Here is a 16,017-nt window from a genome sequence, read left to right as displayed (position 1 = left end):
CACCATACCACTGTTCATTGGCTAGTAACCATTGTTCACCATCTCAACATACCACTGTTCATTGGCTAGTAACCATTGTTCACCATCTCACCATACTACTGTTCATTGGGTAGTAACCACTGTTCACCATCTCACCATACCACTGTTCATTGGCTAGTAACCATTGTTCACTATCTCACCATACCACTGTTCATTGGCTAGTAACCACTGTTCACCATCTCACCATACCACTGTTCATTGGCTAGTAACCACTGTTCACCATCTCACCATACCACTGTTCATTGGCTAGTAACCACTGTTCACCATCTCACCATACCACTGTTCATTGGCTAGTAACCATTGTTCACCATCTCACCATACTACTGTTCATTGACTAGTAACCATTGTTCACCATCTCACCATACTACTGTTCATTGGGTAGTAACCACTGTTCACCATCTCACCATACCACTGTTCATTGGCTAGTAACCATTGTTCACCATCTCAACATACCACTGTTCATTGGCTAGTAACCATTGTTCACCATCTCACCATACTACTGTTCATTGGGTAGTAACCACTGTTCACCATCTCACCATACCACTGTTCATTGGCTAGTAACCACTGTTCACCATCTCACCATACCACTGTTCATTGGCTAGTAACCACTGTTCACCATCTCACCATACCACTGTTCATTGGCTAGTAACCACTGTTCACCATCTCACCATACCACTGTTCATTGACTAGTAACCATTGTTCACCATCTCACCGTACTACTGTTCATTGGCTAGTAACCATGGTTCACCATCTCACCATACTACTGTTCATTGGCTATTAACCACTGTTCACCATCTCACCATACCACTGTTCATTGGCTAGTAACCATTGTTCACCATCTCACCATACTACTGTTCATTGGGTAGTAACCACTGTTCACCATCTCACCATACCACTGTTCATTGGCTAGTAACCATTGTTCACCATCTCACCGTACTACTGTTCATTGGCTAGTAACCACTGTTCACCATCTCAACATACTACTGTTCATTGGCTAGTAACCACTGTTCACCATCTCAACATACTACTGTTCATTGGCTAGTAACCCCTGTTCACTATCTCACCGTACTACTGTTCATTGGCTAGTAACCATTGTTCACCATCTCAACATACTACTGTTCATTGGCTAGTAACCACTGTTCACCATCTCAACATACCACTGTTCATTGGCTAGTAACCACTGTTCACCATCTCACCATACCACTGTTCATTGGCTAGTAACCACTGTTCACTATCTCACCATACTACTGTTCATTGGCTAGTAACCATTGTTCACCATCTCACCATACTACTGTTCATTGGGTAGTAACCACTGTTCACCATCTCACCATACCACTGTTCATTGGCTAGTAACCATTGTTCACCATCTCAACATACCACTGTTCATTGACTAGTAACCATTGTTCACCATCTCACCGTACTACTGTTCATTGGCTAGTAACCATGGTTCACCATCTCACCATACTACTGTTCATTGGCTATTAACCACTGTTCACCATCTCACCATACCACTGTTCATTGGCTAGTAACCATTGTTCACCATCTCACCATACTACTGTTCATTGGGTAGTAACCACTGTTCACCATCTCACCATACCACTGTTCATTGGCTAGTAACCATTGTTCACCATCTCACCGTACCACTGTTCATTGACTAGTAACCATTGTTCACCATCTCACCGTACTACTGTTCATTGGCTAGTAACCATGGTTCACCATCTCACCATACTACTGTTCATTGGCTATTAACCACTGTTCACCATCTCACCATACCACTGTTCATTGGCTAGTAACCATTGTTCACCATCTCAACATACTACTGTTCATTGGCTAGTAACCATTGTTCACCATCTCACCATACTACTGTTCATTGGGTAGTAACCACTGTTCACCATCTCACCATACCACTGTTCATTGGGTAGTAACCACTGTTCACTATCTCACCATACTACTGTTCATTGGCTAGTAACCATTGTTCACTATCTCACCATACCACTGTTCATTGACTAGTAACCATTGTTCACCATCTCACCGTACTACTGTTCATTGGCTAGTAACCATTGTTCACCATCTCAACATACTACTGTTCATTGGCTAGTAACCACTGTTCACCATCTCAACATACTACTGTTCATTGGCTAGTAACCACTGTTCACCATCTCACCATACCACTGTTCATTGGCTAGTAACCATTGTTCACTATCTCACCGTACTACTGTTCATTGGCTAGTAACCATTGTTCACCATCTCAACATACTACTGTTCATTGGCTAGTAACCACTGTTCACCATCTCAACATACTACTGTTCATTGGCTAGTAACCACTGTTCACCATCTCACCATACCACTGTTCATTGGCTAGTAACCATTGTTCACCATCTCACCATACTACTGTTCATTGGGTAGTAACCACTGTTCACCATCTCACCATACCACTGTTCATTGGCTAGTAACCACTGTTCACCATCTCACCATACCACTGTTCATTGACTAGTAACCATTGTTCACCATCTCACCGTACTACTGTTCATTGGCTAGTAACCACTGTTCACCATCTCAACATACTACTGTTCATTGGCTAGTAACCACTGTTCACCATCTCACCATACTACTGTTCATTGACTAGTAACCATTGTTCACCATCTCACCATACTACTGTTCATTAGCTAGTAACCACTGTTTACCATCTCGCCGTACTACTGTTCATTGGCTAGTAACCACTGTTCACCATCTCACCATACCACTGTTCATTGGCTAGTAACCACTGTTCACCATCTCACCATACCACTGTTCATTGGCTAGTAACCATTGTTCACCATCTCACCATACTACTGTTCATTGGGTAGTAACCACTGTTCACCATCTCACCATACCACTGTTCATTGGCTAGTAACCATTGTTCACCATCTCAACATACCACTGTTCATTGGCTAGTAACCATTGTTCACCATCTCACCATACTACTGTTCATTGGGTAGTAACCACTGTTCACCATCTCACCATACCACTGTTCATTGGCTAGTAACCATTGTTCACTATCTCACCATACCACTGTTCATTGGCTAGTAACCACTGTTCACCATCTCACCATACCACTGTTCATTGGCTAGTAACCACTGTTCACCATCTCACCATACCACTGTTCATTGGCTAGTAACCACTGTTCACCATCTCACCATACCACTGTTCATTGGCTAGTAACCATTGTTCACCATCTCACCATACTACTGTTCATTGACTAGTAACCATTGTTCACCATCTCACCATACTACTGTTCATTGGGTAGTAACCACTGTTCACCATCTCACCATACCACTGTTCATTGGCTAGTAACCATTGTTCACCATCTCAACATACCACTGTTCATTGGCTAGTAACCATTGTTCACCATCTCACCATACTACTGTTCATTGGGTAGTAACCACTGTTCACCATCTCACCATACCACTGTTCATTGGCTAGTAACCACTGTTCACCATCTCACCATACCACTGTTCATTGGCTAGTAACCACTGTTCACCATCTCACCATACCACTGTTCATTGGCTAGTAACCACTGTTCACCATCTCACCATACCACTGTTCATTGACTAGTAACCATTGTTCACCATCTCACCGTACTACTGTTCATTGGCTAGTAACCATGGTTCACCATCTCACCATACTACTGTTCATTGGCTATTAACCACTGTTCACCATCTCACCATACCACTGTTCATTGGCTAGTAACCATTGTTCACCATCTCACCATACTACTGTTCATTGGGTAGTAACCACTGTTCACCATCTCACCATACCACTGTTCATTGGCTAGTAACCATTGTTCACCATCTCACCGTACTACTGTTCATTGGCTAGTAACCACTGTTCACCATCTCAACATACTACTGTTCATTGGCTAGTAACCACTGTTCACCATCTCAACATACTACTGTTCATTGGCTAGTAACCCCTGTTCACTATCTCACCGTACTACTGTTCATTGGCTAGTAACCATTGTTCACCATCTCAACATACTACTGTTCATTGGCTAGTAACCACTGTTCACCATCTCAACATACCACTGTTCATTGGCTAGTAACCACTGTTCACCATCTCACCATACCACTGTTCATTGGCTAGTAACCACTGTTCACTATCTCACCATACTACTGTTCATTGGCTAGTAACCATTGTTCACCATCTCACCATACTACTGTTCATTGGGTAGTAACCACTGTTCACCATCTCACCATACCACTGTTCATTGGCTAGTAACCATTGTTCACCATCTCAACATACCACTGTTCATTGACTAGTAACCATTGTTCACCATCTCACCGTACTACTGTTCATTGGCTAGTAACCATGGTTCACCATCTCACCATACTACTGTTCATTGGCTATTAACCACTGTTCACCATCTCACCATACCACTGTTCATTGGCTAGTAACCATTGTTCACCATCTCACCATACTACTGTTCATTGGGTAGTAACCACTGTTCACCATCTCACCATACCACTGTTCATTGGCTAGTAACCATTGTTCACCATCTCACCGTACCACTGTTCATTGACTAGTAACCATTGTTCACCATCTCACCGTACTACTGTTCATTGGCTAGTAACCATGGTTCACCATCTCACCATACTACTGTTCATTGGCTATTAACCACTGTTCACCATCTCACCATACCACTGTTCATTGGCTAGTAACCATTGTTCACCATCTCAACATACTACTGTTCATTGGCTAGTAACCATTGTTCACCATCTCACCATACTACTGTTCATTGGGTAGTAACCACTGTTCACCATCTCACCATACCACTGTTCATTGGGTAGTAACCACTGTTCACTATCTCACCATACTACTGTTCATTGGCTAGTAACCATTGTTCACTATCTCACCATACCACTGTTCATTGACTAGTAACCATTGTTCACCATCTCACCGTACTACTGTTCATTGGCTAGTAACCATTGTTCACCATCTCAACATACTACTGTTCATTGGCTAGTAACCACTGTTCACCATCTCAACATACTACTGTTCATTGGCTAGTAACCACTGTTCACCATCTCACCATACCACTGTTCATTGGCTAGTAACCACTGTTCACCATCTCACCATACCACTGTTCATTGACTAGTAACCATTGTTCACCATCTCACCGTACTACTGTTCATTGGCTAGTAACCACTGTTCACCATCTCAACATACTACTGTTCATTGGCTAGTAACCACTGTTCACCATCTCACCATACCACTGTTCATTGGCTAGTAACCACTGTTCACCATCTCAACATACTACTGTTCATTGGCTAGTAACCATTGTTCACCATCTCACCATACTACTGTTCATTGGGTAGTAACCACTGTTCACCATCTCACCATACCACTGTTCATTGGCTAGTAACCACTGTTCACTATCTCACCATACCATTGTTCATTGGCTAGTAACCATTGTTCACCATCTCACCATACTACTGTTCATTGGGTAGTAACCACTGTTCACCATCTCACCATACCACTGTTCATTGGCTAGTAACCACTGTTCACCATCTCACCATACCACTGTTCATTGACTAGTAACCATTGTTCACCATCTCACCGTACTACTGTTCATTGGCTAGTAACCATGGTTCACCATCTCACCATACTACTGTTCATTGGCTATTAACCACTGTTCACCATCTCACCATACCACTGTTCATTGGCTAGTAACCACTGTTCACCATCTCAACATACTACTGTTCATTGGCTAGTAACCCCTGTTCACTATCTCACCGTACTACTGTTCATTGGCTAGTAACCATTGTTCACCATCTCACCGTACTACTGTTCATTGGCTAGTAACCACTATTCACCATCTCAACATACTACTGTTCATTGGCTAGTAACCACTGTTCACCATCTCAACATACTACTGTTCATTGGCTAGTAACCCCTGTTCACTATCTCACCGTACTACTGTTCATTGGCTAGTAACCACTGTTCACCATCTCACCATACCACTGTTCATTAGCTAGTAACCACTGTTCACCATCTCAACATACTACTGTTCATTGGCTAGTAACCACTGTTCACCATCTCACCATACCACTGTTCATTGACTAGTAACCATTGTTCACCATCTCACCGTACTACTGTTCATTGGCTAGTAACCATGGTTCACCATCTCACCATACTACTGTTCATTGGCTATTAACCACTGTTCACCATCTCACCATACCACTGTTCATTGGCTAGTAACCATTGTTCACCATCTCACCATACTACTGTTCATTGGGTAGTAACCACTGTTCACCATCTCACCATACCACTGTTCATTGACTATTAACCATTGTTCACTATCTCACCATACTACTGTTCATTGGCTAGTAACCACTGTTCACCATCTCACCATACCACTGTTCATTGACTAGTAACCATTGTTCACCATCTCACCGTACTACTGTTCATTGGCTAGTAACCATTGTTCACCATCTCACCATACTACTGTTCCTTGGGTAGTAACCACTGTTCACCATCTCACCATACTACTGTTCATTGGCTAGTAACCACTGTTCACTATCTCACCGTACTACTGTTCATTGGCTAGTAACCATTGTTCACCATCTCACCGTACTACTGTTCATTGGCTAGTAACCACTGTTCACCATCTCAACATACTACTGTTCATTGGCTAGTAACCACTGTTCACCATCTCAACATACTACTGTTCATTGGCTAGTAACCCCTGTTCACTATCTCACCGTACTACTGTTCATTGGCTAGTAACCATTGTTCACCATCTCACCATACCACTGTTCATTGACTAGTAACCATTGTTCACCATCTCAACATACTACTGTTCATTGGCTAGTAACCACTGTTCACCATCTCAACATACTACTGTTCATTGGCTAGTAACCACTGTTCACCATCTCAACATACCACTGTTCATTGGCTAGTAACCATTGTTCACCATCTCACCATACCACTGTTCATTGGCTAGTAACCACTGTTCACTATCTCACCATACCACTGTTCATTGGGTAGTAACCACTGTTCACCATCTCAACATACTACTGTTCATTGGCTAGTAACCCCTGTCCACTATCTCACCATACTACTGTTCATTGGCTAGTAACCACTGTTTACTATCTCACCATACCACATTTTAAATACCGCTTGGTGACATAAATGATGAAAAGAGAGACTTTTATTGGTACTTTATGAGGGTTCAAAATTGATAACTGTTTTATTAGCTAAAAAATTTTCTCTCATTTTTCAAGCTTTTCTATTTCCTAGCCAATCATTAGATGTTCACTTTCTATCATTTTGCATAGAAAGTAAAAGTTTTAGCAAGTATATCTGACATTTTTCGAAACAGTTTTCTAAGTAAAAGTTCAAAAGCTGGTAAGATTTAAAAATATAATTTACAAATAAAAAACTAAGTTAGTTAAGTTGATATCAAACATATATCCAGTATGTTAGAGTAAGTTATACACATATTTCTGTCACTCCTTTTTTTTATTGAACCTGCACACTTCCATTCCTACGTCTCTAACATAAAGTAACAATAAAAATCTTTTTAGATTATTGATTTAGTTCTCACATATAATTTACGGTTTTACATTAAATTTTCACTTATTCATGATCTGTTTGTTTTAATTTATGCAAACACACTTCAAAGATTTGTTTGGTGACTTTGGTGCTATAACTAAACTAAAACTAAACTATTACAAATTAAAGAATGCCTTTGTTCCCTCTGAGCGGATTAACTTCATATGTGAAGATTTGACTGCGTTGTGTATAGCCAAGAATAAGCAAGAATGACTGTCAGCAGTCAATGTCTGGAGCGGTAGATTCCTGATAGCTAGTCATATCGTAGTATACATAGTATCTTTAGTAACTAGAATGTTTGTCTTTAGTTATTATCATCTCTTGAACAGGCTAATTATTTAACTGAGGTGCTTTTTACAGCTGCACATTCAACACTTGCAAGTGATTCCCTTTGAGAGAAAATAGTTTTGGAATCTCCAAAATTCAAGCTTATTTCTTCAGTAAAAGGCATGTTGCCCACAAGACACTTCAACAACGTGGCCTATCAGCCCCACAACTAAAATTGCTGGAAAGATAACAGTGTGAACACGCTTACACCTCAATTCGTTGTTTGTATATTGTTATTTTACCTTAAAGGTTGACTCGCAACAAAATTCACATTACAGTTATTTGGTATCAAAAGATTCACCATGTCTTACTCTGTTGTGTTGTAGGTGCAAAATATGTGGGAATGTGATTACAAGCTCTTAAAAGCTAAAAAACGAACAGTTAATCGCAGCCACACGAGACCGCCGTAGTTTGGATTCTCTTTCCAAAACGGCTCAAATGTGACATAGTTGTAGATGGCATCTGTTTAAACTTTCAAGCAACCTCATTCGTCGAAATATTTTCACAAATATACTTCACGCATTCAATAAAACCATGTCTATTGTTTTTACGCGTCTGTTTTATCGTCATTGTAATGCTGTCACTTTTAGCACTGATATCTTATAACTTACCGTAAAAAATCGTTAAACTTTTTAACCTTAGCTCGAAGGAGTATCTATCATTGTCTGATAATAATTACGAGCCTGTTGGTCACCTGTGATAATTGAAAATCGCTGCAGAAATTATTTGCGAAGTATTGGGTCTTATGATCAGATTACGACTTGACGATTAGACCAAGTCGAAACAAAACTGTAAAGTAGCGAGCATCTATATTTGATACGGGGTCTTCGGTAAAACCCGAAGTGTTTGTCATAAACTAGTGCTACGATAAGTTTGATATTGAGCCTTTTATTGGCCTTTCAATTCACGTGAGAACATCACGTGACAAAACAATAACCAAATTTAATGACTACGTGTGAGAAATAAACAGGTTCCAATCTACGGCGGCTTTTCGTTTTTCAGCTTTTAAGAGCTTGTAATCACATCTCCACATGTTTTGCACCTACAACACAACAGAGTAAGACATGGTGAATCTTTTGATACCAAATAACTGTAATGTGAATTTTGTTGTAAGTCAACCTTTAAGCATTCGTTTTTTATTGTGTACCCATACACGACCACCTTTATCTTGGACTAGCCGAATGCCTGGCGTTGCACTGATAATAGAATAGTTACCTAATGTATGCGAATAACTTACCTGTGAAGCTAGGTCTTTACTAAAATTTTTACTAAAACAATACCCGTGTTTTGGGCCCGCTTAACAATCGTTACGCGTAACGGTTAACAGTGCTAGTTATTAACCCCAAGCAAGAGCTTTAAGCATGAGTATCTTAACCAATATAATGACTATTTGCCCAATAAATCCATTGTATTCTGTGTAGCTTAATGGTTACATTCTAGATTTACCTGGAGTTCTGGTTAACCTCTAGATCTGGAGGTCCCGACATCTAAACCAGAGCTGTGCAGATTTTTATTGCTAGATTTTAATTGCTATAACTGGACACACGGTTTAACAAAAAGACAAACACCGAGATTTATACATATATATGTATAGATTATGATGGGATTTCCTATTTCTGTCAGGATGGCTATGAGGAGTGCTATAGAAGACAGTTTGCTCTGACAGATACAGGCTGAAAGGAACACAAAGTAGGAGATGTCTATCTTCAGCCTTAGTTCTTGTTGAAGTTCTGTTCCAGTCACACGGAGTATGCTTGCTTGTATAGCTGTTTCTATATTTGTATTTATATACTGTTACATTCTTTTTATTTTGAACAATATTAAAGTTGGTTTTGAGACATTTGGCTCGTAACTTTTTATATAGACGGAAATTTAGGACTTTGTTCACCTTACTCACTCAACTAGGTTCGAACCCATGGGTCTAGTGTCTCGAGTAAATCCTATCTCTTAACCTCATCACGTAGCAATCAGCTACTGTTTGTTACATATACATGCATATGTTCAGTTGTATTCATTTTGCTATGCTGATAATGATAGTGTATGGAAAGCTATTATTATATATCAAAATATATAATGGAAGTATAGCAAGCAGTGTTACAGCAAGGATGGTGTGTCACAATCTTACACACATACTGTATACAGAAGGGTATTCTTTGGGTAAAATTAGCACCTTTTGTTACTGAACAGAAGGAGACAGTGTGTCCCTTTGAGCTAGTAAGTTGAATTTAAAGTTATAGGTATACATTTTGTCAGTTTAACCACTAAATCAGATAAGAACTTAATTCAGAAAGATGTAAGAAGTCTAACAACATTACGTTCTAGAATATGAGATCATATACACAAACTGAAAGTTAGATGAATGGCTCTACACTAACTTGTGGCACTCAATCACGCGCATTGTGGTTCAATCCTAGTTCATTGAACTTCTTTTTAAAAATTGTTTTATTTTATTGGATATTTTATTGGACTAGATTTTATTCGAGCTTATCGCAGATGAACTGACCTAAAAGTTGCCGTCATAACTCGTAAGGGTTGCACGTGTTCAGTTTTTATATTAACTTAAAAGGTTTTTATACTCTCAAGTTAAAGGAGAATACAGGAACGGAGATGGTTTTGCATATCTAGATAAACACATTGCAAAATATTTTTATAATTGTGTATGAAGCTCTTTATGATCTCCATTCGTAAGTTTTGGGGTTTTGATAAGCATAGGCTGTTCCACTGTGCTGATCTCAGCAGATAGCTGTGTACCTATTTGTTTCACTCTTGCATCAGCAAATGATGTCTTCCTTTGCTGATCTTACCGCTCAAACCATAGACCTACTGTACTCTGATACAACAGTAAGTTTGTCTATAGTAAAGTAGCAACTAATGGTTGCCTGGGGGACAACCTGAGCTTGTCATAAACAGGTGTCAGCAAGCTGCCTTATTCTCTTGAAAACAGTCAAGGCAACTAAGACTGTCTATGTTTGTGGCTTGCGTTTACTGATGCACTAGCCGAGTGCGTGGCGTTTGCACGGGAAATAGAATAATTGCCTAATGAATTTGAGTAACTTACCTGGAAAGCTAGATCTTTTCTAAAATCTTTACTAAAACAATACCTGTGTTTTGGGCCAGCTTTACAATCGTTACGTGTAACGGTCAACAGTGCTAGTTATTAACCCCAAGCAAGTGCTTTAAGCATGAGTATTGTAACCAATGTAATGACTATTTTCCCAAAAAACCATTGTATTCTGTGTAGCTTAATGGTTAAGTTCGCCCCTTCAGATCTGGAGGTTGTGAGATCAAAGCCAGTGCTGTGTGGATTGTTCATTGCTAGATTTTAATTGCTATAATTGGTCACAAAGTTTAACAAAAAGACAAACACAAATGTTATTGTCCATCTGTGATAAAATTTAGAGTGAACCTACGCAAACACTGTTTTAGATCTAAGTGTATTTCGTATCTTAATCACCTTTTTACCAAGCAATATGATTTTTATTGTTTTTATTTTATGTATTTTTCAGTCAGCATCAGTTTTCATGAGCATATATACAAACATTTTATTTCTTTTACTGTGTCAAAATACACACACTTATTATTATTTCTTAGTACTGAAATTTATATATATATATATATATATATATATAGAGTTGCCATTTATTCCATAAAGCTGTATGCGAATGTTTAAGTGATTTCCGGAGTCCGCTGAACTAGATTCACTCTCTCAACAGGAAGGATATGATATCCAGCAGACAAGAACAGGTCGGGACTTGCTAGCATTTCCATCCTGTTGCAGTGGCTGGCCGATAGATAGGTTTGTCTATCCTTACACTGTAGATGCCACCACAGTACATCATCGATATAGTGAAGTGCTTTCACAGATGTTTTTGTTTCTGTTTGGGTGTTCAGCTCGCCCTTCCCATTTGCAAGGGGGAGGGAGTTTTCACTTTTTTTTCGCAGCAAGCAAGGTCTATGCTGCAAAGATAAAAAACAAAAAGAAATATATTGTTTATGACCAAAGTAAAAGAAAAATATATCTTTAATATAATAGGGGTGGTGTCTGCCTTGCCATTCGTCCAAAACTAGGGCTAGAGGTTAGGATAAAACATGGGAAGAGATAAAAATAAAACATCACTTTCAACGAGATTCCAACTCATGACATTCAGCTGGTAGACCAACACTCTTAACACCTGCACCAATCAACAGCCTTTACATATTTCTGAATAATTGTGCAGCTAACGTTTCTCTTTGCTTTATAGGCACACCTCATAATCTTTCATGACACGCTAGACTACCAGGGTACTAAAACATATAGATAATAGAAATACCCCTATTCGTTGTTTTCCCTCCCAAGAGAGGCAAGAATGAAAACGATATTTTCAATACTAACTAAGGGATTCTCATGATTCAAATCGAATTCGAGAACTTATACCGACTTGATGTTTTATTTTATATGGAATTTCTAATGTAATACAAAGCAAAACTTAACATAATCTCTGTACATTAAGCAAAATTTGTGTAAAAAGAAGTTTACATTACTGGAGTGTCTACTGCATTCCCGGTAGTAGATCACGCAGTCTGACCTAATCACAATGAGCCACCAGTTTAGTTGATTTATGATTTGTAAGGTAATGATTTGCCTTGTATAAGCAAACCAACCAGGAACTAGGCGTACGCTTGTGCATCCTGTATCTTTACCGTGCTATAGTGTACTATCCCTACGCCAGTGCTCGCTTTGTGTTTTCATTACGCAAGACTAGATTGTTATGGCCTAGTGGAAGGTTGATAACTCCAAAAAAATTTTGCAAGTTTTCTTTAGGTAAAAGGCTCATAGCTACAGGGTTGATCGTAATCATGGGACACCCGGTAATTTTCATGACATTTTTCATTTATGACATAAACTCATTTCTTGATTATTTTAGACTGTACATAATGTACATATTTAAGAAGCAAGTTTTGTAGACATTCTGTCTGCCACCAACAGTATTTTCAAGAAATATAATCTATTTATTGTACACCTATTTTATCCTATTTTGTGATTGACAGTAACGGCTGGCCAACTAAATATTAAAGCACTGCTAATACTCTAAAGGTCATCAATTTACTTTTCTATACTTGCATGTATACATGATTATGTTCAAAAACCAAATTAAATTTGGCCACTTTTGTTGACGAATATAAATTTAGTTTTTATTGAAATATTTTCTGTAATGTGCAGATACTGCTATATTACATTAAAATCAAGGTAAAAAGGTAAATATTAGTTGATATTTAATAATATTCATGTGTGGAACATCCTTAGCTTTCCATTGATACGCTTATTGCCATAATTCATCTAATATTCACTTAACAAACTAGGACACACCAAAGACACCAGCACTTGTCAAGATATAATGAATATATTTGTCAATCCAATAAGGTATACAAGAAGAAATATTCATATAAAGGAGAGCACTATATTTGTATCCTTTCGTTATCGTACGCTTTAGGGCGCCTAAATAGAGGCGCAGTTACCCTCCATATAGCTTGGCTCCGCCTACCTTCGTATAGCTTGGCTCCGCCTACCTTTTAGGATCGGCTTGTCCTTATTCAGCTGGGTTGGTCGCTTGTCCAGCCGATTTGGTTTTGATCTAGCTGTCTCGGTCCTTTATGTCAGCTGGTTCTTTTGTGGGGCAGCCTGTTTCTCTCAAACTACCAAACTATGCAAAAAGCCAAATTATATTTTAAAAACTAAATTTTACCGTCAATAATGAAAACAGATGTATCTCCTTAAAGTCTCTTTCAGTTGAAAGATGGAATCTTAGACTCACCAATATGTAAATGCTTACATGTAGGCGCTGATGCAGAGACGCAGTGTGAACTACATGTAAGTATAAATTTTATATTTCATGCGCTTTTTTTAATTTTTTTCACGACGTTCCTTTCCATTGTCAAAAAAAACTTCATTGCTTCTAGGGACTCCAAGTCATCTGTTACAATTTCTGTATAGTCAAGTATTTGCTGAAATTGTATCATATGTTGTACAACACATATGTTAAGGCAATTGTAAGGTGAAGGCCGACTGTATCATCGGTTGCTACGCTGGACTCGAGAGTGAACCAACTGTCGTTTTTTTATATTGTCATATTTTTGAAAAAATACTTCAACCGATTTTTATCAAGTTCATCTATACCCCCGACTCTTTTGCTAAAGAGGTAGCAGTATTACTGACTAACAGAAACTAATTGGCTCGGAATTTTTTAGTTATTTCGTCACATCGTTATTAACTGAGCACTAAACAAATAAAATGGAGGCTGTCAGTTTTTGATGGAGCGTAGGCTAATATACCAAATTAGTACTTTCCAATGTTACTGTTGTAAGCGCCTAGATCACACACTGATGCCCTTAGCAACTCTCTTGCTGTGCTAAACTCCTGTTGGGATGAAGAACACCACGCATCGTCATATGAGTTTATTACAGCCCTGAGCTAATAGAATATACAGAGTACAGATACACTGTATATGTTTACATTTTTTGGTAAAGAAGTTGCTAGTAGCATAGGACAAATATCATGTAGAGAAACTTGGAAAAGAGATCATTGCTAGAGCGGGTGGTACCTTTTGTGTGAATAAATCTGTCTGGAGAGAATGATGAAGAGTTGTACGAAAAATGATTTTGAAATAAAAAAAGCGGTTTCCATAATAGTTCTGAAGTAAATCTGGTTAAAGAAAATTAATGTTAGTTTTGTTTACAGATTTGTTATCTAGTCTTATCCCCTACTCACTCCGACAGTATTTGTTATCTACCCTTGTTGTCTACTCATTCCGACAGTATTTGTTATTTACCCTTGTTGTCTACTCACTCTGACAGTGCTTGTTATCTACCCTTGTTGTCTACTCACTCCGACAGTGCTTGTTATCTACCCTTGTTATCTGTCTGATAGCTGTATACACATGTTTTGGGAGGTGTATGGTTGTGTGCAAGTTCAGCCTTTTTGCATTGACTTGCTAATGTTATCTCGGCTCATCTCAGCTAGTCTACTCTATATGCATTGATTGGTGTGTTTCCTGTTTTTAGCTGCATCGAGTGACCATGGAAACTTACAACCACTGGTCACTATTGCTGGTATAACTTACTGATAAGGAAAGAAGCTGGCTTCTCATAGCAACTGGGTAGGGCGACACTTACCTTGGTCAAAACTTGATTTAAGGAGACTCATTAAAACATAGACAGTTCTCTATTCACTGATCATATTTATCTTCACTACGCTGAGCAGTTGCTAGCCAATTAAGAGATGGTGGAGGTGTTACGAAAAGAGAATTGTGGTAATGGGAAGGGCTGTCACAGTGCACTGTCATGCATGCTCTGGCAGTTTGCTGTCATCATTTGACAACTTTTCACACTTGCTTGCAAAATTGAACTGGTTTAGTTGGCTCATCACAAAATTTATTTTAGTCTATTATGACAATTGTAACTTTATGTTGATTTGCCAAAACATAAGGTGGTATTTGTGATACGCCTCTTGGCTCTCAGCTCAGCTGTCACAGTCCGGTTGCAACTAGTTTCTAGTTCAAAATACATATTTGTAAGTTTGTCAACTTTTCTTACTATGGTAAATATGGTGCTGCAGAAATAAACATTAGCTCCTCAAAAGTAACAAGCATCTGTCTTTGCTGCCGGAGGCCTGTTTATAGTTTAAACAGAGATTTTGGGTTTTTTATGGCCAGTGCTTCAGGGGTTTTTAAAAAGCCAATAAATTTTTGTCCCATTTGTGAGCCTATGACAAAACCAAGTTATTTAACTCTCAAAATGTCAATAGAGTTGGGTAAATGCATCCTCAAAGCTTACTAAAACTTTCTGAATGGCAACCCTTTTCGTTGGCAAACTCCTAAACAACCTAATATAAAACAGCAAAACAAAGAGCTTCTCTCCTGTCATAACCCAGGCTGTGCGTTCCAAAGTTCAATATTCAGAGCGTAGGTAAAAATTTGCATAAAGATGACAGTTCAAATACGCTATTTTCTGTTGAAACCCATGAAAGTATCATAACATCAGCAAGGAACACGATGCAGTTCATAAATATGCATACTTTTGCTA

At 38.8% G+C, this 16,017-nt stretch overlaps 1 protein-coding gene across 2 annotated transcripts in view; it reads left to right on the top strand.

The window, feature by feature from the left end:
* LOC137394585 (cytoplasmic tRNA 2-thiolation protein 2-A-like) overlaps window positions 1-10,032 on the top strand; it is a 54,072-nt gene extending 44,040 nt beyond the window's left edge. For both annotated transcript variants that reach the window (XM_068081318.1, XM_068081317.1), the window contains one exon: window positions 9,583-10,032. In XM_068081318.1, coding sequence (XP_067937419.1) covers window positions 9,583-9,622 — 40 coding nt within the window. In that variant the 3' untranslated portion in view covers window positions 9,623-10,032. The remainder of the gene's footprint in view (window positions 1-9,582) is intronic.
* Window positions 10,033-16,017: the final 5,985 nt, after the last annotated feature.

This window comes from Watersipora subatra, chromosome 4 (genome assembly GCF_963576615.1).
Source record: "Watersipora subatra chromosome 4, tzWatSuba1.1, whole genome shotgun sequence".
NCBI classification, from domain to species: domain Eukaryota; kingdom Metazoa; phylum Bryozoa; class Gymnolaemata; order Cheilostomatida; family Watersiporidae; genus Watersipora; species Watersipora subatra.
The sequence above is the reverse complement of the archived record's forward strand: the minus strand, read 5'-3'. Positions and strand labels throughout refer to the sequence as shown.